Raw genomic sequence first — 21,484 nt, forward strand, 5'->3', positions numbered from 1 at the left:
TCGGGGAGAGCCAGTCAGGCTGGGGCGGGGCAAGGGGGAGGACGGAGCAGCCATTCTGGCCACACAGGCCTGAGCTGGGGGGTGGGAGGAAGGTGGCCACCTGATAGCAGAAATGGGAAGAAGGGGAGGAAGGAGAGCAACATTAAAACAAACAAAAAAGTATGGGGACGAGCACTGAAAAATAGTACATTTAGGAGAAGGTAAGCAAAGTGCTTCCTCCACCACCACCACCACCAATAATAATAATATAATAATAATACAGAACATAAAGCTGCATGTCAAATATCATCTGTGCAGACAGTGGCGTCCAGAGGGCATGTGGGAAAACGGAAACACCATCATGTTCGATGATGGGACGTCATGATTTATTCTTTCGAACCCATGACCTTGTTTGATATCTAGCATCTATACAACAAGCACAAACTAGAAAGTTAAAAACCAAGACAAGATGAACATAAACAAGCACAAGGACAAGAACGTGAAATCTAGGGCTTCCGCCCCAGAACCAGATGTGATTTTATTCTCACTGTGATACCTTCTTAAGCTGCTGAATCTTTCATATATCATGTGATTTTTCTGTTTGTCCAACCTTATGAAGGAGGCCTATAATATCCAATGTTAGGATAAGATGATTGTTGATCAGAAAGTATACGGTCCCTGTTCAACCTCGCCAGGCCCAGATCATGAGAAAAAGGAAGAGTTTTAATTCATTGTCATTTTACCTTGTCAGTTTAGAGATCTAGGAACCCTGGGGGGTTGGGAACAAGCTGTGGCCAGAGGCATCTGGACAGGAACATCACCTCTATGGTGAAGGGTTTATGTTTGTTCTCACGAGCAAAACTGTTCTGGGTGCCACTGTTCCCAGAGAGAAGGGGCTCGCATTCACCGGGTGGGACCCTTGCAGACCCTGCTTCTACCTCCAGTGAGTACGTGTGACCCAGACCTGGGACCCTCGTGCCACTGTTTCCCCGGCTGAGGGGCACTGGTGGAGCCCCTCTCCAGGGACACCTGGCACACGGTGAAGCAGTCAGGACGCCCTGTCCCTAGTCTACTCTGTCCTGCAGAAGTTCCTCGGGGTGGGGGTGGGGGGGTACATCAGGTGGACCCCATCTTTCCTGTCCCTATTTTAGACTCTCAACAACTCTCTCCCAGGGAGTCTGGAGAGGGGCGTGTGCGGGTAGGGGGAGGCCGGCAGCTACAGCGAGCCCCCTCCTTGCTTTCTGGCGGGCCCTTCTCACCTTGCTCAGGAGGAAAGGGCAGCTTCCCAGCATGCAGCGCCAGTTCCAAGGCAGAGTCCTCCTGAGTCACAAAAGGCTCGAGATTCAGGGGGAGGGACATGATATACTGCCCAATCTGAAACAGAAGAAAGCACTTTCAGCCCACACTAACACAGGTAATTATTTCTGCAGTACGTTCGCGTGCAGGCATTTAGGGTGCAGACAAAACCATTAGGCCTGGGGCAGCCCCTGATCTTTCCAGTGTGCAGTAATACTGACTGCTACGACAGCACCTTAAAAAAATCAATGGGAACTTGCATGTATATCACAGATTCATCCTCACACTAATGGCCTCACTATTTTTGGAATGCATTCAATGCAATCTCTACCTCAAATGAGGTAATAGATACTGACAAGCAATAATAAGTTATTATTACTATTCATAGATCCCAAACCAGTAAGGTGCTAAGGTCAGCAAGTGCATGGCCGAGCAAGAGTTCAAATCCTGTCTCCTGGACTTGGCTGTGGGTCTCTTTTTTAGAAATGTTCTAACTAAGAGAAGAAAGGAATTTTGTTGGGGGAAAAAAGCTACTTATGAATTAACCTGGAGGGAAAACTGTTGTTTGGATAATACAAACTCTAGAAAATAAAGATCAACACCACCTTCTTGGCTGGTGGGGGCTCGTAAAAGACCGGATTACAAGACATTTGGGATGAGCCCACAAATAATACAGTGTTTGTCCTGTGTTTGTCAGACGCACATGGCAGTCATCATGGGTAGACTTCAGACACCAGTTTCTATTAAAACTCATGCCTGTTTTGGTTTTAAGGTCAATATATGCTTTTGTTTCACAAATGAGGTTGATTTTCAGGTTATCACGACATATTGTTTTTTTCTTAAATGGCTTTGAGCCTGTTGTTGCTTTTTGGGGGTTTCTATATTTATCCCATACATTTAAATTTACAGTTGATACTGATTCTGCAAAATGAAAGTCCAAGGATTATCCAAGTGAGATTTTCCCCTCCTGGCCTCACACACACCGACACGGTGGCAGACCCCCAAAATCTCCCAGCCCAGAGGGAGATTCCACACATTTCCAAATACTGAATGTGGGCTGGCTATAGTAAGTCTAAACATCCTATGGTCCATCATGCTAACAAAACAGAGTAGTTTGCTCTCCCTTTAAAGAGGTACACAGATGGTAAAATAAACGAAGTCAGCCTTTTTTCCTTTCATTTACTTAGTACAGTCTCTCATTCAAACTAGACAAGTGGGGGGCACCTGGGTGGCTCAGTCGGTTGAGCGTCCGACTTCGGCTCAGGTCATGATCTCACGGTCTGTGAGTTCAAGCCCCGCGTCAGGCTCTGTGCTGACAGCTCAGAGCCTGGAGCCTGCTTCAGATTCTGTGTCTCCCTCTCTCTCTGCCCCTCCCTCACTTGTGCTCTGTCTCTATCAAAAAATAAATAAATGTAAAAAAAATAAAAAATTTCAAACTAGACAAGTGGGCCACTTTCCTCACTAATAACAACCATCATCATGCCTTTCAGCTTGCAAATGGCAACGAATTCATCATTTTCCCACAAGGCTGGAAGAAGAAAAAGATGCTATGGGATTTCTCCATTCTGATTCCATGTGGCAGGTACTTCCTGAATACTGACTATGTGCAAAGAGTCCGGGGAGTGCTCCTGTGTTTGGTATACTTCTCACCTGTAGCCATGACCTTCTGGCTAAATCCACACACCCAGCTGTACTTGAAATGAAGCGTCAGGATCACTATACCTCACATCTACAGTGTTTTTCATTTTTCAAAGCATTTTCTCCTATTTTGCCCTATATCATGTTCGTGCGGCTGTTGTGTGGGAGAGGGCATTCACCAAGGAGGCAAAGTGTCACTTAGGTGCCAAATTTCGATAACCTGGTATCTTAAACTTCAACGAGTTGGCTTAGATGGTGGGGACTGCTGTGGTCCCTGGACAGTTCCCATGACTCCAGGTCTCCCTCGGGAGTTCTGTCGACGTTCATCTTTTGGAAATCAGTGCAGACAGGGATGCCTACCATCGCACCTGAGGATATTTTCCTACCGTTCTCCCATACGCAATAAATACTCCTTGATATCCTGTTTGGGTAAGCTCAGTGACTCAGGAAAAATGAAGAGCTAGCTTTGTGGTCAGATGGACTTGGGCTTGAGTTCTGGCTCTACCACCGTGTGACCTTCCTGGTGTTCTCATCTCTGACATGACGATGACCTCATACTTACTCCAAAGGGCCGTGTCAAGGGTGAAATTAATGTTGTGATACATGCATAAAGCTCCTGGCATCCTAACAGAGTGGCCACTGGATAAATGGTTTCCCTGCCCCTCTCTCACTCCCCACAGCCTTGCTGCTGGCCTGTGAAACATTACTGCCAACCAGCTCACATTGTCGTCAAGATAAAATTCTGCCTAGACGGCGCGCTAACTCATGGCATTGATAAAAGCCTAGCACTGAGCTTGCACACAGTGTGGGTTCGATGAGTGTTCATTTCCTGAGTGCAGGTCACCAGCCCCCAGGTACAATCTGTAACTCAGGGGGGTCACGCCAAGTGGAAAAGGGCCCTCCCTTACTCCTCCATGTCTCAGTTTCCTCAGGAATGATTCCTTAAGATCATTCAATAATCTCTCAAGTCCCTTCCAGCAACATCATTTCCGGAATCAATTTAGATTGTAATGCATACTGGCTCAATTCTAAAAATAAGGTTATTGCCATTGTTGTGAAAAGCAGCCCACATCTGAATAGTTTCATCAGTAAAGGTTATCAGGTAATGGCCTGGAAAACGGGAGGAAAGTGACTGCCACTTTGAACTGGACATCCTCCCAACCGACAGAGAAAACAATGCCATATTCCTCAGTACTGCTGGTGGGATCACCAGACATTTCTAACCATACAAGGGTCACTTTTAAAATTCCTTTGTATCTCTTACATACAAGTCATAACTTGTAGTCATAACTGAGTCATAACTGGCACAGCAGTGGGTTCTAAAATGACAGCATTAGGCAGAGATTGCTTATCCCAGAGTCACCCTGGAGAATTCCAGATGTCTCTCAGAGCTGGACTATATTACCTCTACCTAGTATTTGTCATGCACACCGACCTCCAAGAGCGACAGAGCTAGACTGCAGCAAGGAAGGAAAAGAAAGGCCACGTGCAGATGTCTTGGTGACTGTCAACTCCCAGGGGTGAGTGGAGGAGAAAAGGACCCTGAACTGCCCCGCTCCCCTGTAGGGTCTATTCTGTTCTTTTTCTAATATTAAACCTCTATAAATACAATTCTGAAGAGATTTATTTCCTGCTGTGAAATTCCACATGAAAGTATTCCACACAGGGCCTGGTGCATAATAGGTGCTCATTAAAATGTTTGCTGAATTTGAATTCAGAATTATATACACACTGTTCCTCTGAAAAATCCAGAGAAGAATCTGGCCACCTGCTTCCTGTCCTCCCAAGTCAGAATTTCCTATGTGTACTCACACTGTGATGCCCTTAGGTACTGGTCATGCCTCACATCGGGAGGTGTATGAACATGTTACATTTTTTAAATCAGCTTGTTTTTCGTCAGTTGATTTCATAAGGAAATCAGCCGCCTTTCCTTAAAATCCTGGATACGGGGGCACCTGGGTGGCTCAGTGGGTTAAGCGCCCGACTTCGGCTCAGGTCATGATCTCATGGCTTGTGGGTTCAAGCCCCATGTCGGACTCTGTGCTGACAGCTCAGAGCCTGGAGCCTGCTTCAGATTCTGTGTCTCCCTCTCTCTCTCTCTCTGCCCCTCCCCTGATCGTGTTCGTTCTCTCTCTCTCTCAAAACTAAATAAACATTTTTTTTAAATTAAAAAAAAAAATAAAGTCCTGGATATGGATGGAAACTACTCCATCCATAGGAAGCATAGGTCCAGACAGCACCGATGCGGTAATGACTACTTTCCCAGGAGGCCAGAATCAAAAGACAAGGCACGGTCTGCAATGCTATGACTGCCCCTGGAGAAAAGTGCACGGAACTCTTACATTGCTGATGTACTCGAGAGGGGTGAGGCTGAAGGTGGGCAGATCGTCGGTCAGGGTCTCGCCAATGCCTGCTGTGTTCCAGCTCTAGGGGAGGGAAGACAGAAAGCGGTCAAGGTCACAGAAGCCAGGTGCCACAGGAAAGCACCACATGCCAGAAAATACTTGAAGAATGCACCATTCCTATAGGTGTCTTTGCTCCAAGATGGCCTTGGAAATCGTCACTATTTTACAGATCAGGGACTTCTCTTTAAATCATCACCTTGAGGGGCACCTGGGTGGCTCAGTCAGTTGAGCTTCTGACCTCAGCTCAGGTCATGATCTCACGGTTTGTGGGTTCGAGCCCCACATCAGGCTCTGTGCTGACAGCTCAGAGCCTAGAGCCTGCTTCCGATATCTCCCTCTCTCTCTGCCCACGCCCCCTCAAGAATAAATAAACATGGGTGCCTGAGTGGCTCAGTTGGCTAAGCGTTCAACTTCAGCTCAGGTCATGATCTCGTGGCTTGTGGGTCTGAGCCCTGCATTAGGTTCTATGCTGAAAGCTTAGAGACCGGAGCCTGCTTCAGATTCTGCATCTCCCTTTCTCTCTGCCTCTCTCTCTCTCGCTCAAAAATAAACATTAAAAAAAATAAATAAATAAATGTTAAAATTTAAATCATCACCTTGAAACCTGCTACAGAGAAAATAATCCTTTCTCTCTCCCTCTCCCCACCCCCCCTCTGCATTCCTACAGATTCTTAAAACAGGAGCTCCTATCTTCTCAACAGACCTATTTGGTGGGAATGGATCCCAGTTGTTGATCCCACTCAGATTGTGAAGAGCTGTGTATCCTGAGGTCTGAGTTTCTCTACTAGGTGGGCACTACAGGGTAAGAGCTGCTGGGTGCAGGTTGCCTCGCTAACCCCGGGGTCTTCAGCCCCAGATCCTCCACAGAGGATGACATGTAAATCCCTATCTTGGGAAGCCCTTTCTGGCTGCAGGAATATCCAAACCACACTGACACTACTTAACTGCTTTTATTTCTAGCTGTCTTCTGGACTTATTTCTCAGGGATGGAAAGAATCTCCAAACCCCACCAACTGCCCTTCTGTCCTCTTTGTGACTCCTCTGTCATCTGGGGAGATGCTCTTCCTCTTGACATTTCAAGTGAGTACATCTCCGGTATCACCAAGTGAGCCTCCCCAGCATTCTCTCTAGAGTCAGGCACACTGCCAGCACGTACATGGTTACATTGTTCATACAGAACTTGGCACGCCTTCATACAGAAATCTAGTTTCTTCATTCCAGCCTGAGTCACCCCAAAGCCAGCCTGGAAAACAAGGCCCTCTCTGGCTGCGCTCCTGGAGTGGCTCCCAGGTCACGGTGGAGTTGCTCTCCACAGCCACCTGATGCCCGATCTGGTTGCTTGATCCTTTAAGCAGCGTTCCGGGAATGTAATGACCACGTCCACCCCTGGGCTCCCAGCCCAGGCTGAGCCTCAGCCGCCCTCCCCACGTCCCCTAGCACCGGCTCGGTTCTGATTTTCTTTGCTTGAGACCAGTTCTTTTTCCTCCCCACCCCCGCCCCTAGTTTTCTAAGCTCCTAGTTCTTGCTTGAGAATCCTCTTCTGTTTCAAAATAGCCTGCTTTTCTTCAGTTAACTCCCACCCCATTGAGAAGACACACTCTGATCACCTACATGTACCGAGTGCCCATGATGCACAGAGCCTTGTGCCCCACTTGGCAGAGAGGAGACAAAGAAGTGTAAGACTTGGTCCTCGCTCTCCAGAAGCTCCTTGAGAAACCAAGACCCCCTGATATGCTCCCACGCTATAAACCCCCACGCACCCAGGCTTCCACTTGGGAGTTCTCAGGGGCAGATGCAAGGTTTGATACAGTAAGAGCTCTGAGGAGCAAGGGCTCCGGCTGATTATAGAGGGCGGTGGGATGCCTGAGGTGCACAGACGGAAGACTGGAAGAGAAAGTGTAGCCCTGAACTGTGGGCTAAGAAAGGGCTTTATTTTCAACAAATAAATTGTGAGACTATGAGAGAGAGGAGAGGAGAGGAGGAGAGAGAGGGAAGGGTCCGGAAGGGTGGTCTGTAGTTCATAAAAGACACATCGAGCAATCCTGATGTGCACAATGAACCTGGGTCCTGATTCAAACGGTGAAATTATGACCTTTATGACAATTGGAAATTTGAACACTGATTACTGATATCAAGGAATCATTTCTGACTTAGGGGTGATTATGGCACTGTGATTATTTTTAGAGTTGCCCCCCTTTAGAGAAGGGGTATATACGAGACAGATGGCCAGAAGATGACCATGCTGGAGCAGGGTGATGAGGACGTGAGGTTCAGTAGACTCCTCTCCCCATTCTTGCATATGTGTGAACACCTTCTCAATAAAATGTTTTTTTAAATCGACTCTTACACTGGGTCTGGGGAGCCAAGGAAAGGTCCTGAGTGGGGGGACAAAGTCAGAATGATGCTTTGTGAAGATTAATGCAGCACCTCAGGAGGACTGAGGGTGGGGAGGCAGATAAAAAGCTCAAGGAACAGCTGGGAGAGGAGGAGAAGCCCATCGAGGGCAGCGGCCACAGGAACAGAGAGGAGACATCTTTAAAAAGAAGGAACAATGCAACACAGTGGTGAGGTCACTGGCAAAGAGCAGAGGCAAGAGGGCAGAGACAGGAAGGCCAGGGAGGCAGTGGGCTGGGAGGGGGGATGGCGCGAGGGCTGAGCTGCAGGGCAAGGGCAGCATCCCCCAAGTGCATCCAGGGAACTCACACTGCAGGCTGGAGGCCCCCGAAGGCTCCAGAAGGCTCCGTGGGGAGGTGGGAGGAGAGTGGACAGGCAGAGGGGAGAGGGAGAAGGGAGAAGAGCCGGAGTGGAACGTGGTTTGCAAGAAGGGTGGGTGTGGACCGAACTAGGGAGGCGCTTAGCGAGTTAGGGCGACAGGGAAATGGTGTAGGTTATTTTTTAATTGTTCAAAATTTATTTAAAATTTCCTTCAAACAGGCTTTTTCTATCCATCTGTCACCAGATAATGTGGGCAAACGTCAACAGCCTACTTGGAAATGGAATACAGTGTTGGTTTATATTCTTGAAATGTAAAAGGGTAATACAATTTACTGGCAAACATTAAAAACAAACACTGAATGACCAGGGTTTAATTTTCAAATCCTTAAGGCCCAGGTGTTTGCCTTTGTGTTGTGTGCTTTCCCCGCTGGCAACTCTCAGAGAGCAGTTCCTCCTAACCTCAGTTCCCAGCGCCCCGGGGGGCTGTGGCGGTGAGGCCTGAGTGAGGAGGTGAGATTCAGGCAACCAGGAGCCCAACTGTAGCGGGGGCTCTGGAGTACAGAAGTGGGGGCAAAAGAGCAGCGGAAAGAAGGGAGCTTCCAGAACAGAGAGTCAAGATTTTAGGATTTGGGGTGGGGGCATGAGTGACCTAGGTGAGGGGATCAAGAGCACACTTACCGTGATGAGTGCTGAGTCAAGTACAGAATTGTTGAATCACTATACTGTATACCTGACACTTACGTAACACTGTATGTTAATTGCACTGGAATAAAAAAGAGGTAAAAAAAAAAAAAAAAGATCCTGGTTCTCATGAATTGCTTGTTTTATCCTACATTACACATGAAATAGTTTCAAAATAGCTATACCATTACTACCAACAATAAAATTACTGTATGAAGTTCAAAAAAAAAAAAAGATTTTAAGCTCTTAATAAAAATAGGGGCACCTGGCTGGCTCAGTTGGTGGAGCATGCAACTCTTGATCTCAGGGTTGTGAGCTCAAGCCCCACGCTGGGTATAGAGATTATTTAAAAAAAAAAAAAAAAAAAAAAAAGGCACCTGCATGGCTCAGTCGGTTAAGCATCTGACTCTTGGTTTTGGCTCAGGTCATGATCTCACGGTTGGTGAGTTCAAGCCCACGTCTGGCTCTACCCTGACAGTGCTAACCCTGCTTGGGATTCTCTCTCTCTCCCTCTCTTTCTGCCCACCCCCCCCCAAAATAAACAAATAAACATTTTTTTTTATTAAAAAAAATTTTTTTAATGTTTATTTTCAAGAGAGGGAGAGAGAGTGTAAGCAGGGTCGGGGCAGAAAGAGAGGGAGACACAGAATCCGAAACAGGCTCCAGGCTCTGAGCTGTCAGCACAGGGCCCGATGTGGGATCTGAACTCATGAACTGCGAGACAATGACCTGAGCCAAAGTCGGACGCTTAACTGAGCCATTCAGGAGCCCCCCCCCCAAATTTTTTTAATTAAAAAAAAAAAAAGCGAAGAAAAATAATAAAAGCAGCCAGATCTGGAGGCTGGGGAGGGGGATGGGAAGGATGAAGAATGCTAATCCCCTCCTCTTTCAGAGCAGCTCAGCTGGTATCAGCAGCTACCTGAGATGCAAACATGACTAACCCAGAACAAGGACCCCAGCCTCTTGATGGTTTTCGTAACCTTTTTTCAGCAACGTTGGAAAGATCTTCTGGGTACTGATATCTTTTGTGGGGAAGAACCTATTATCTCAGGCTCCACGATTCCTCTGGTTTCACTTACTTTATCTTCCTTTTCTAGTCACGTTCAAATGAACGTTATGTTGTATACATTTTGGCTTTAAAGAACAGCACGTGCAGGACAGTGCATCCCCTCTATGGATACATCTATCTATCCACTGGTGCCCGGCCAGCCTCCAACTTGGGGCAGGAAGAGGTGTCTGTCTGGGTTGAACACCACACATTCCCACTGATTTCTACACTGTGGGATTTTGAGGGATTTATTGCTTTTTTCATTGTACGTTCCTGTACCACCTGAATTTCTGAAAATGAGTATGTGCCATTTTTACTTCTAAAAAACTGTCATTCCTATTTAAAAAATGAGAATCGCAGAGAAGAAAGCCAGCACTTATTAAGCATGTACTCTGTGGCAGCTGCTGGGCTAAATTCTATCATAATACAGATCCTCACGTATCTGCACGGTCAGAATCAGCTCACCCGCATTTGACGAGGAGAGGAGGCTCACACAGGATGCCGCGTGATCCGGCAGGCCCAAGTCACAGACATCACTTCCACCACGCTGTGACAGGAGCACCTCTCCTCCAGTTTCGCCCTCCCCCACCCACAACAGAAACACAGAATCTGACCAGGGTGGGTCCCATGGCATTTTTCAGGGAAAAAATCATAAAGAATGAAAATCATGGAATTTCAGAACTTTGAAAGCATGTGGTCCAACCCCTTGTTTCATGGATGGGGGATCTGAGACCCAGAGACTTGAGCCAGGTCATACGGTGAAGTGAGCAGCTCTTGAGCCCTGGCCTCGTAGGCTTTCTGGAGGGTGGCAGGAAGTAAGGAACCTGTAATCGTGCCCTCCCAGTTCTTTCCACTTCCTAAAAGATCTCTTGGTTATTAAAGGTCCATAACTGGATCTTTCTCAAAACACTATCTCTAAAAACAAAACAAAACAAACAAAACAAAGCTGAATCCAGAGAGCCTGGAACCGTCATTGAGAAAGGCTGGCAAAGGGGTTGTCCTAGAAATCCAGATGGCAGTGATGACACGGGGCCCGAGGAACTCAGAACCAGTGGAGAAGCTGTGACTGATGGGTAGTACCTTGAAGGGAGTCAGGACAAGTAGAACAGAAGCCAGGGAAGGGAGGCACTCTGGGAACAGCCACAAAGAAAAGGCATCAAGGATAGAAAAGATCAGAGTCCTTCAAACTCCGTCAAAATCACCAGATCAGATCTGGGGAGGCGCTCTCCTGGGTGGAGTTCCAGAAACAATGCTCCTGGAAAGGACGCAATCTCAGGGGATGAAGAGCTGCTGTGACCTGCCCCTGCCTATGCAGGGGCACAGGATCTCCCTCACTTCTCCCTGCCAGGGCACAGCTATGCTGATCCAAATGGCGCAAGTTAATCAAGCAGTAATAATAATCCCAAGAAGCAGTCTAGAAAGAAAGCATCTCGGTGACTTCAAGTAAGATAAGAAATTCTTGCTAAGCAGCGAGTTGCAAGGGAACAGTGAGTCTGTAAGGTGGGCCTTTCAGCCAGGAGAGTTAGAGCGGTTCCTCCTAAAGCTCCTGGGGGGTGGGAGGAGGCGGTGCCCACACTAAAAAATGCTTGGGAAGGAGGCAGTGCCCACGGGGGTGTCTGCAGTCAGTGGGAAACTCACGTCCATCTTGGAAACAAGCAGCAGCTGCTGTTTGATGCGCAGGAAAACGGAATCGAAAGCCAGCTGGTGGGCCTGCTGGTTAAGACGAGTCAGGGCCATGCGAGATGCAGACAGTAGGTTGTGGTTACTTGACCCTTTTTCCTAAGACAAGAAAACACAAAAGGCTATTAGGGCCTGGCTGTAACCAAGGTTTTAGCTAGTTTGACATTTTTGAAAAGCCGCTGAGAGGAAAACAGTGAGGGGGCAGGTCTATACAGTAGTGTTCCCAAGCCTGGTTGTGCCCTGGCACCTGCTTTGGAACATGCTGGATTACAGGTGCACAGGCTCCACCTCAGGGCTACTGAATCGGAGTCCAGCAGGGGTGTGGGCCCAGGAAGCACTGTTTTAAATTCACTTTTCCAGGTAATTCTGATTCTTCTGAGCTCACACAAGCTGATGGACTGGAAGTGTAGGAAAAATTAACCTGTGGCTGTTCCTTGGGGATAGAGGAAGAAGGAGAAAACGATAAGTGTCAGGTATAGACAAGACTGGGAGACAGAAGCCTGATTCCCAGCAAGGTCAACTCAGTTACACCTGACTATACAGCAAAGCGCGCACAACCTATACGAGTCCCAGGGAATTCCAAACCGCCTGAGAAAATGTACAGAGATGGAAAATGTAACCCTGGTTTTGCTATTATAAATGAACCGATTACAACAAACTAAATCAGATCAGCAATAAAGATAAACAGAACTGCTTTCACCTAATCACGGAAGCATGGATGAATGAGCTTGGACAAGTGTTTTAAGAAGTGTTTGTCAAGCTCAGATGCAGCCAGTTGGTGTGCCTAAGTGCAAATCTGAGACCGTGTGAGGGCAACAAGGAAGCCTCAGACATGTCCAGAGGATCACTGTGCAGTCGCCCCCAGAGCTCAAGGCCTGGTAGGACACTCTGAGGTTGCATTTGTTGCCATGAGAACAGCAGTGTCTATTCGAACCCGACCAGGGGATGGGGAGATGGTTCTGGAAGGGATGTTGCAGCCCTCCTAGGATCCTGGGGCCATTCAAAAGTTGCTGTGTGGCTCATTCCATTTATTGGGAAGTTCTTCTGTCCCTGGACCCCAAGGGGCCCAAAGCTCAGAGTCAAGGGCAGCACTGTGGTAGATCAAGTAAGAGCTTAAGCTAAAGGACAGCTCGGAGGGAACACGTCCCCCTGGGTCCTCCTGCTCCCATGAGGACGCACTTGCTCTGGAGGCTTCCTCTGGCTTTTCTCCACCCCTCGTCCCTCCCCTGGGGAAGAGGCTCGACTTCCCCCATGGAAGGGCTGGGGGCCTCCTCTGTGGCTCCTGCCCAGCAGCAGGCAGTACACACTCTGGTCCCCTCTCTGCCATTAACAGGGGACTGTCCTCAGACTGGAGCCAGGGGCTACCTGCCCCACCCATCCCCACGCAAGTCTGACTACAGCAAGCCCATCTGGACACACGTCTGAAGCCATGCTCTCCCGCCTGCCTTTCGTCAGTAATAAAGCTCCACTTATCCACCTCCTACACCTATGTATCCACCGGTTCTGACCCAGTTTCGTTTATTAGCTCCTGAAAACATGATGTGAGTGAGACAGAGAAGTGGCAGTGGGGCACGCTGCAGACCACAGCCACCCCACAGAGCCAGAAAGCCTGGATCAGATAAGGGGTGATGAGAGAAAAGCTTCCATGTGCAAGAATGCCATCCGTCTGGTCTCATACCTTGAGGGTATAAAGTATTTCCATTAAACTGGCATATTCAGCAGGGTTATCTTTCTGGAGGTAATTATATTCTTGCCATGGGTTCCTGGTAGAGCTCTTCCTGTCTGTCAAGATGCTGTCCTGAAAGCCGGCCAGGTTCCGAGGGCTGTAGGAGTCCGAGAGATACCTGCCAGCTGTGGACAAGATCCTGAAATGAAAGCGATGACCATTATGCCCTGAGCTATTTGTGGGGAACTTCCTCCTTGGGGCATTCAGCTTGCTCCTTACTAAAATCCCAGGATATGCTTTTGAGGCAGATTGATTTCGGGTCCATTTTATAAGGAAAGGAAGACATCCTTCACTGCTGAGGCGTGAGCCGCACGTCAGATACATGAGACACCAGGTGTTTTCATTTCCTATTTAACACTCAGACCACCGGAATATGCCACCTTCCTAATGTGACATACAGCCTACACAGAGCAGTGCTTGGTTGACTATGGTCTGGAACACTATACATGTTCTGTGCAGCCCTTTCTTGCTCTGTGACCATCACTGTGTGGAACAAAGCCACAGGCTGCTGGTGGGCACCTTGGCCACAGCAGCACCAGACAGGGGCGGGAGAGTGGTCCCAGGACAGTGGTGGCAGCACGTCAAAGCACACCTCCAGCCACAGGACTCGCTATCACACAGCCAGGCCGGAGTGGCGTTTGTCTTCAACCGTCCTGTATGGTTTACTTTCGTGGCTTAGGTGCCACACAGAGATCTACTGAGAGAAGCAGGCGCTTTCCAATTGCTCTGAGAAGGAACAATGCCTGGGGGAGATTCTCAAGGACAGCCAATCTTTAGGGCTTGAATCTCCATCTTCTGTCTCCACCAAGGGCACCTTCCCTGACGGATGCTGCAAATCCTCCTGTTTCCCCCAAGCCCAGCTCTACCATCTGGTCTATACGTCCGGAATTGCACAGCACTACATGAACATATGCCACCAGGAGGAGAGACACTGTATTACGTCCCGAGTGTGGCTAACTCCCTAACCCCTCCTTCACCATAATTTCTCATGAAAGGAATTGCTGCGGACCTGGCAGCTTTTAGGTGCACACACTTTAAAAAAAAAAAAAAAAAAAGTCCAGGGGCGCTTGGGTGACTTGGTTAAGACTCCGACTCTTGATTTCAGCTCAGGTCATGATCTCACGGTTTGAGGGTTCAAGCCCAGCATCAGGCTCTACACTGACAGAATGGAGCCTGCTTGGGATTCTTTCTCTCTCTCTCTCTCTCTCTCTGCCCCATCCCATCCCTGTGCATGCACATACTCTCTTAGAAATAAATATTTTTTTAATTAAAAATTAAAAAACAAGTCCAGTGAGCCTATCAAGGAATGCGTGTACTTGCAAACAAACGGTGGGGACGGGCCCTTCTTCAGGAACTGCTGTTGACAAAAGCAGCTACCTGCCTCTGCCACTAAAAAGTTATGGTTTTCCCTCTTGCTTAAACTACAGGTTATTTCGGCTGGCTCTTTTGTCTGCCAAACTGTGGCCTATTCCTGCCACCCTTACTTCCAAGTCTTCACTATCTGTGGGGAAAAAATGGGGGGTTCCTCCCCCCGCCCCCGAATTCCTAGCACTGAGCACAGGGCCTGGCCCATTGCAGGGGACGCTGGGTTTGGCAAGCAGGAAGTCGAGAGCTGCCTTCTGGGAAATCAGTTCCCCTTGGCAGGGTCACAGCCATACGTGTCTCCACTGTCGGCTGGGGGAAACTGAAGAAAACCAGATACGTCAGGAATGTTTTAAGTATTAAAGATCACAGTTTAAAATGTCACTATAGTAAGCTCTACAATAAGAACCAAACCTTAAAAAAAAAAAAAAAAAGAGGAATAAATATAGCTCCAACCCCAAGGAAAGAATGGTATCTTTTCTTCCCAGCCTCCTCTTCATCCAGACAGACACCATTAGATGATCTAATCATCAGACTCCGACTTCCTAGGACGTGTGTTTGCTAGTGCTATGAACTAAATCTTACTGAAACTACTGGATTTCTTCACTCATAAAGAAATGTCTTCTCATCATTGGAATGGGCTATAAGCAGGTCTTGGGAATGTCAGATAATTAAACAGTCCTCGACCTCAAATAGCTCAGAGATTAACCGGGGAGTCCAACCTCCATCAATGTGGCAGGAGAATGCAGTCAATATGCACAAAGGAGGGAGAGACTAACGTTACACTTCCATCTGCTTCTTCAATTCATTTCCTTTCACAAAAAGTTGTTAGCCACTTCTTCACAAGCCATGGAAACCTGTAAATTTACAACGGATCCCCCAAACCTGATTTCCCACTGAACTGAGACCTCATCCCAGTGAAAACACCACTGGGCCAAAAGTTAAGTGGTGGGTGCTGCGAACATGCAGACGGGCCGTAGCAATCTCCCTGGCATCTCACCCAACTTGCCCAGTGCAAGAAAAAGCCTTCTAGTGGCACTCAGCCCATAAATCACAAAATGATCCCTTTCTGCGAAGTGATCTTAAGAGCCCAAGAGCCAATGTCACTCTTGTCGCTGAAGCCATCTGGAGTGTTTCCAGCTACTGACTCTGCCACCCAGGGGGTGGTGGGGAGAGGAGTGGCCCTTGGGCCAAGTGGAGTCTGGGCTCCCCAGGGAAGACTGACAGGCAGGTAAGTTTTATAGGCAGCTGCCACACGTGGCCTCCCTGATGGGAACACACATGATGACTGTCACTCTTTTCCCTTTCCAGGCTCAGTGCTTTCAGAATGATATCGCCTCTCAGAGAGGCTCCCTTGGATACACCCAGTCTGTTCTCATCTCACGCCAAAGCTCAGGCCAGCCTTTCAGCTTCTCTGGGCTGCAAAATGCAGGTGGAGAGAGAGGCTCATCCTTTATCTACCATGTCCCCATTCAGCTTCCTAACCAGATTTTTCTTTTCCTTCTAGAATGTAATATTCACTTTCATTAAAAGATTAAGGAAAACCTATGTGTCCTGATATGGAAAGATGTCTGCTTTACACATGCAGAGAAATCCAAGTCCAAGGAGAGACGCTAACTTGTGAGAAAGACAGTGTGGGGGTGACACACTCTGGATGGCTCAGCTGACGTCCAGGTTCCAATCATGGCCTCGTGTCGTGGTTCCATGACCTCAGACACAGCTATTTCCACAGATCATTTATTTTTACTTAAGTTACTATCTGTGCCAGACTCCATGCCTCGATGTTTCTTCGTCTGTAAAAATGGGGATAAGAACAGTCCCTACCTCTTTGGCCACTGGGAGGATTAATGACTCAATTCATGTAAAGTCCTCAATGTCAGAGCTCAGTAAATTATGGGTGGGGGGAGATGTTAATAATGTTTCTTCTAGAGAGGATTTTTCATGCGAGTAGAGTTTTCATTTTTATTTTGCATACTTATGAACTGTTTTAATCTTTGCAATGAGTTGGGGCCAGGCTATAATCACTACTGAAATTAATAAAATAAGCTACATGCCTTTCTTTCAAATACATAAATGTGACATTTTCAGCTCTTCCTAGGATGCCTCTGAAAACCCTGACCCACTGGCCCTCCACCACAGGCTCCCGCACAGTATGTGCCTGTGTGCATGTCGGCACGAGTGTGTGCAGAGGGTTATTGGTTACTGCATTTATATTATCTACACACTCCACTATATGCCTGGGGTGTCCGGTTTTATTCATTCCAGGAACTCACATAATTTCTGTGTTGGGCTGTTTGGGAGTTATAAACAGTTGCACATCCTAGCCAGCTGTAAGACAGCTGCCCAGAACGAAAACCACTGTGGGAGACTGTGGGACTTGAAGACGGTCTGTGGGCTCAGAAATGAAAGAAGACAAGAAGTGGCCAAAAAAAACCAAAAAACAAAAAACAGCTGACTTGGAGCACTGACCCTGTTCCTCAGCAACTCATCCCTACTTCCCACGGGGTGGATGTGTTGTTGTGTACACCCCACACCAACCACTCCCCCCTCCCCACCCCCCGGAGCTTTCATTTCACAATAGACCACTGCCAGAAATTCCTTCCTGTCCGGATTGCTTTAGGACAATAAAGAATTATCCCAGAAAGAGGTGATGGGGCTGCTGCTAGGCCCTCACACAACTGTACGAAATAGATTTCTTCCCCCAGCTCCTGGAAAACACAGAAATCAGCTGTCCCAAGGGAATGGGAAATTTAGCTGGAAGAAAGAAGGAAGGAAATTTGGGAGTCTGGAGCCCTCTGAGTCTTGGGAAAAGTCATCTGAAAGGGACCACTGCAGGGCAATGGAAAACCCTGGCAGGTATCAGAATAGAGAAAGGGGTCAGAATTAGGGGAGAGAAAGGAAACCCTCCTTCAACACACACCACCCCCGGCACCACAGAATTCTGCAGAACCCGGAAGGCTGGCTGGATTAATCCCGATTCTACGGGCTGCCCCAGGTGAATTCACCACCACCTACAATGCTGTTTCTATGGAGAAATTTATTGTGAGTCCCAATAACTAACTTACAAACAAGCAGTGGGAATCCAGCCCAATTACAATTTGGAGACAACATGTACTGTTTCCTCACTTGGGCTGAAACTTCCATATCTAACCAAAACTTTGTGACCACTGCCAAATAGCTCAGAGCCTTGCCCTTTTTAGGTGCTCAGTATTTGTTAGTCCTCGAGCTGTGTGGCTTCCAGATTTGACCATATGTTGTCATTGCTGTGCTGTGCGTTCTATCCGGTTCTTCCCAAGAACCCAGGGACTCGCCCACAGCCCTCACCTACCTGTTTGCTAGCTGCTGCTCGAAGTCCCCACATTGCCGCAGGAGCTCGCCACAGGTAGCTATTATCCTAAACAAAACAAAAGGCACTTCAAGTTCAAGTATCTGGAATGTTGACACAGGACAAACATTATCTCATTCATAAAAATTCTAGCTATTCACTCCTTTTGGTGGGGCTGGATTCTGGAAAAGTGGTTAACCATTTGACAGTCTACCTGACGTGTTTTACTAATTAGTAATTCATGGAGAAGGTAAAAGTGACCCCCTTCTAATGCCCTCAAGTCACAGGCCTCTCTGCTTCGAATCACAGTTCTGTCTACAGGTCAAATGATCTTACATTTCCAAACTACTGAGGAGCTCTGGGGCTTTGTCCTTAAGAAAACGGGTTGGAAACACTTCCTATCTAAAATTTAAAAACCAGGGCACCTGGCTGGCTCAGTCGCAAGAGCATGCAACTCTTGATCTCGGGGTCATGAGTTGGAGCCTCACATGAGGTGCGGAGATTACTTATTTAAATAAATTTTTAAAAACTTTAAAATAAAATTCAAAAATCAACGATACATTTAAAAAATCATTCACCACAATCAAGTGGGATTTATTCCCAGGATGCAATGGTGGTTCAATATTTGCATATCAATCAACGTGACAGATCACAAGAGAAAGGATAAAAATCACGCGGTCAGGGGCACTTGAATGGCTTAGTCGGTTAAGCATCCGACTCTTGATTTTGGCTCAGGTCTTCATCTTGCAGTTCATGAGATCGAGCCCCATGTCAGGCTCTGTGCTCACAGCACAGGGCCTGCTTGGGATTCTCTCTCTCTCTCTCTCTCTCTCTCTCTCTCTCTCTCTGCCCCTACCCTGTTCACACTCTCTCTCTCAAAACAAATAAACATTTAAAAAAAATTTTTTTTTAATCTTTATTTTTGAGAGAGAGAGACAGAGTGTGAGTGGGAGGAGCAGAGAGAGAGGGAGACACAGAATCTGAAGCAGGCTCCAGGCTCTGAGCTGTCAGCATAGAACAGAGCCAGATGCGGGGCTTGAACTCACAAACTACGAGATCATGACCTGAGCCAAAGTCTGACACTCAACCAACTGAGCCATTGAGGTGCCCCCAAATAAACATTTTTTAAAAGTCATATGATCATCTTAATAGATGCAGAAAAATCATCTGACAGAGTACAACATCCATTCATGATAAAAAAACTCTCTAACAAAGTAGGTTTAGAGGGAGCATACCTCAACATAATGAAGGCCATTTTTGAAAAACCCACAACTAATATCCTCAATGATGAAAAACAGAGAAGAGCTTTTCCCCTAAGGTCAGGAAGAAGACGAGAATGTCTGCTCTCACCACTGTTATTCAACACAGTACTGAAGTCCTAGCCTCAGCAATCGGGCAACAAAAAGAAATAGAAGGCATCCAAATTGGTAAGGAAGAAGTAAAACTTTCACTATTTGCAGATGACACAATACAATATAGAGAAAACCCTAAAGAGTCGACCAAAAAACTGCTAGAACTGATCAATGAATTCAGTAAAGTCAAAGGATACAAAATCAATGCATAGAAATTTGTTATATTTTTTACACTAATAATGAAGCAGAATGAGAAATTAAGAAAACAATCCTATTTACAACTGTACCAAAAATAATAAAACACTTAGGAATACACCTGACCAAAGAGATAAAAGACCTGTACTTTGAAAACTATAAAACTCTAATGAAAGAAATTGAAGATGGTACAAATAGAAAGATGTTCCATGCTCACGGACTGGAAGAAACAACATTGTTAAAATGTCTCCACTACCGGAAGCAATCTATAGATTTAATGGAAGCCCTATCAAAATACCACCAGCATTTTTCATAGAACTACAACAAATCATCTTAAAACCTGAAGGGAACCACAAAAGACCCCAAATAGCCAAAGCAACCTTGAGAAAGATGAACAAAACTGGAGGCATCATAATTCCAGATTTCAAGATATGCTACAAAGCTGTAGTAATCAAAACAGTATGGCGTTGGCACAAAAATAGACACATAGTTCAATGGAACAGAATACAAAGCTCAGAAATACACCCACGCATATAGGGTCCATTAATCTACAACAAAGGAGGCAAGAATATACAAAGGAGAAAAATAAATCTCTTCAACAAATGGTGCTGGGAAAACTGGACAGCAACATGCAAAATAATGAAACCGGACCACTTTCTTACACCACACACAAACATAAACTCAAAATGGATTAAAGCTTAAATATGAGACCTGAAATCATAAAACTTCTGGGAGAAAATATAGGCAGTAATTTCTTTGACATCAGCCATAAAAACATTTTTCTAAACATGTCTCCTCAGGCAAGAGAAACCAAAGTGAAATTAAACTATTGGGACTACACGACCAAAATAAAAAGCTTTTGCTTTTTGTGAAAGTAACCATCAACAAAACAAAAAGGCAATCTACTAAATGGGAGAAGATATTTGCAAATGATGGGCTAATATCCAAAATATATAAAGAATATATACAACTCAACACCAAAAAACCCAAATAATCCAATTAAAAAATGAGCAGAGGACTGAATAGATGTTTTTCCAAAAAAGATACACAAATGGTCAACAGACACATGAAAACATGCTCAGCATCAGTCATCACCAGGGAAATGCAAATCAAAACCACAATGAGATACCACCTCACACCTGTCAGAATGGCTACAATCAAAAATACAAGAAATAATAAGCATTGGCAAGGATGTGGAGAAAAAGGAACCCTCCTGTGATGTTGGTGGGATTGCAACTGGTGCAGCCAATGTAGAAAACAGTATGGAGTTTCCTCAAAAAAGTAAATATAGAATTACTATATGCTCCAGTAATTTCACTACTAGCTATTGACCAAAAGAAAACAAAAATACTAATTCAAAAGATATACCCAGCCCCATGTTTATTGCAACATTATTTACAATAGCCAAGACATGGAAGCAACCCAAATGTCCATCCATAAATACCATATACACTTGGATAAAGTGTATGTGGTATGTATGTATATATATATGTATTTATACATACACCTATATACATATACCTATATACATATGTATACATATATATATACATGTATATATATGTGTGTGTGTGTATATATATATATATATATATATATATATATATACACACCACATACGTGTATGTGTGTGTATACACACACACTGGACTATTAGCCATAAAATAGAATGAAAAATCTTGCCATCTGCAACAACATGGATGGATCTAGTGGGTATAATGCTAAGTGAAATAAGTCAGTCAGAAAGATACCACAGGATTTCACTCATGTGGAATTTAAGAAACAAAACAAAGAAAAAAAGAGAGTCATAAATACAGAGAACAAACCGGTGATTGCCAGAGGGGAGATGGGTAGAGGGACAGGTGAAATAGATAAAGGGGATTAAAAAAAATTAAATTTAAATTTAAAAACCAAAATTCATTACTTACTATTTGTTAGATGTCTGCTATTTACAAGGCAAAGAAAACTATTTTGATACTAGAAGTTATCTCTCTGATCACATGAAAGGCAGATGAAGATTAATCCACTTGGCTTGTCAGAGATAAGCCTGAATGACCATCATACCTGTATTTAATAATCCTT

At 45.9% G+C, this 21,484-nt stretch overlaps 1 protein-coding gene across 2 annotated transcripts in view; it reads right to left on the reverse strand.

Annotated features, from left to right (window-relative positions):
- Positions 1 to 21,484, reverse strand: part of COG7 (component of oligomeric golgi complex 7) — an 82,123-nt gene that overhangs the window by 3,807 nt on the left and 56,832 nt on the right. For both annotated transcript variants that reach the window (XM_053213096.1, XM_027043031.2), the window contains 5 exons: positions 17,859 to 17,924; positions 13,121 to 13,307; positions 11,401 to 11,541; positions 5,256 to 5,339; positions 1,239 to 1,353 (listed from right to left, as the gene is read on the reverse strand). In XM_053213096.1, the coding sequence (XP_053069071.1) occupies positions 1,239 to 1,353; positions 5,256 to 5,339; positions 11,401 to 11,541; positions 13,121 to 13,307; positions 17,859 to 17,924 (593 nt within the window). The remainder of the gene's footprint in view (positions 1 to 1,238; positions 1,354 to 5,255; positions 5,340 to 11,400; positions 11,542 to 13,120; positions 13,308 to 17,858; positions 17,925 to 21,484) is intronic.

The sequence above is a fragment of the Acinonyx jubatus genome, chromosome E3, assembly GCF_027475565.1.
Source record: "Acinonyx jubatus isolate Ajub_Pintada_27869175 chromosome E3, VMU_Ajub_asm_v1.0, whole genome shotgun sequence".
Classification (NCBI taxonomy): Eukaryota; Metazoa; Chordata; class Mammalia; order Carnivora; family Felidae; genus Acinonyx; species Acinonyx jubatus.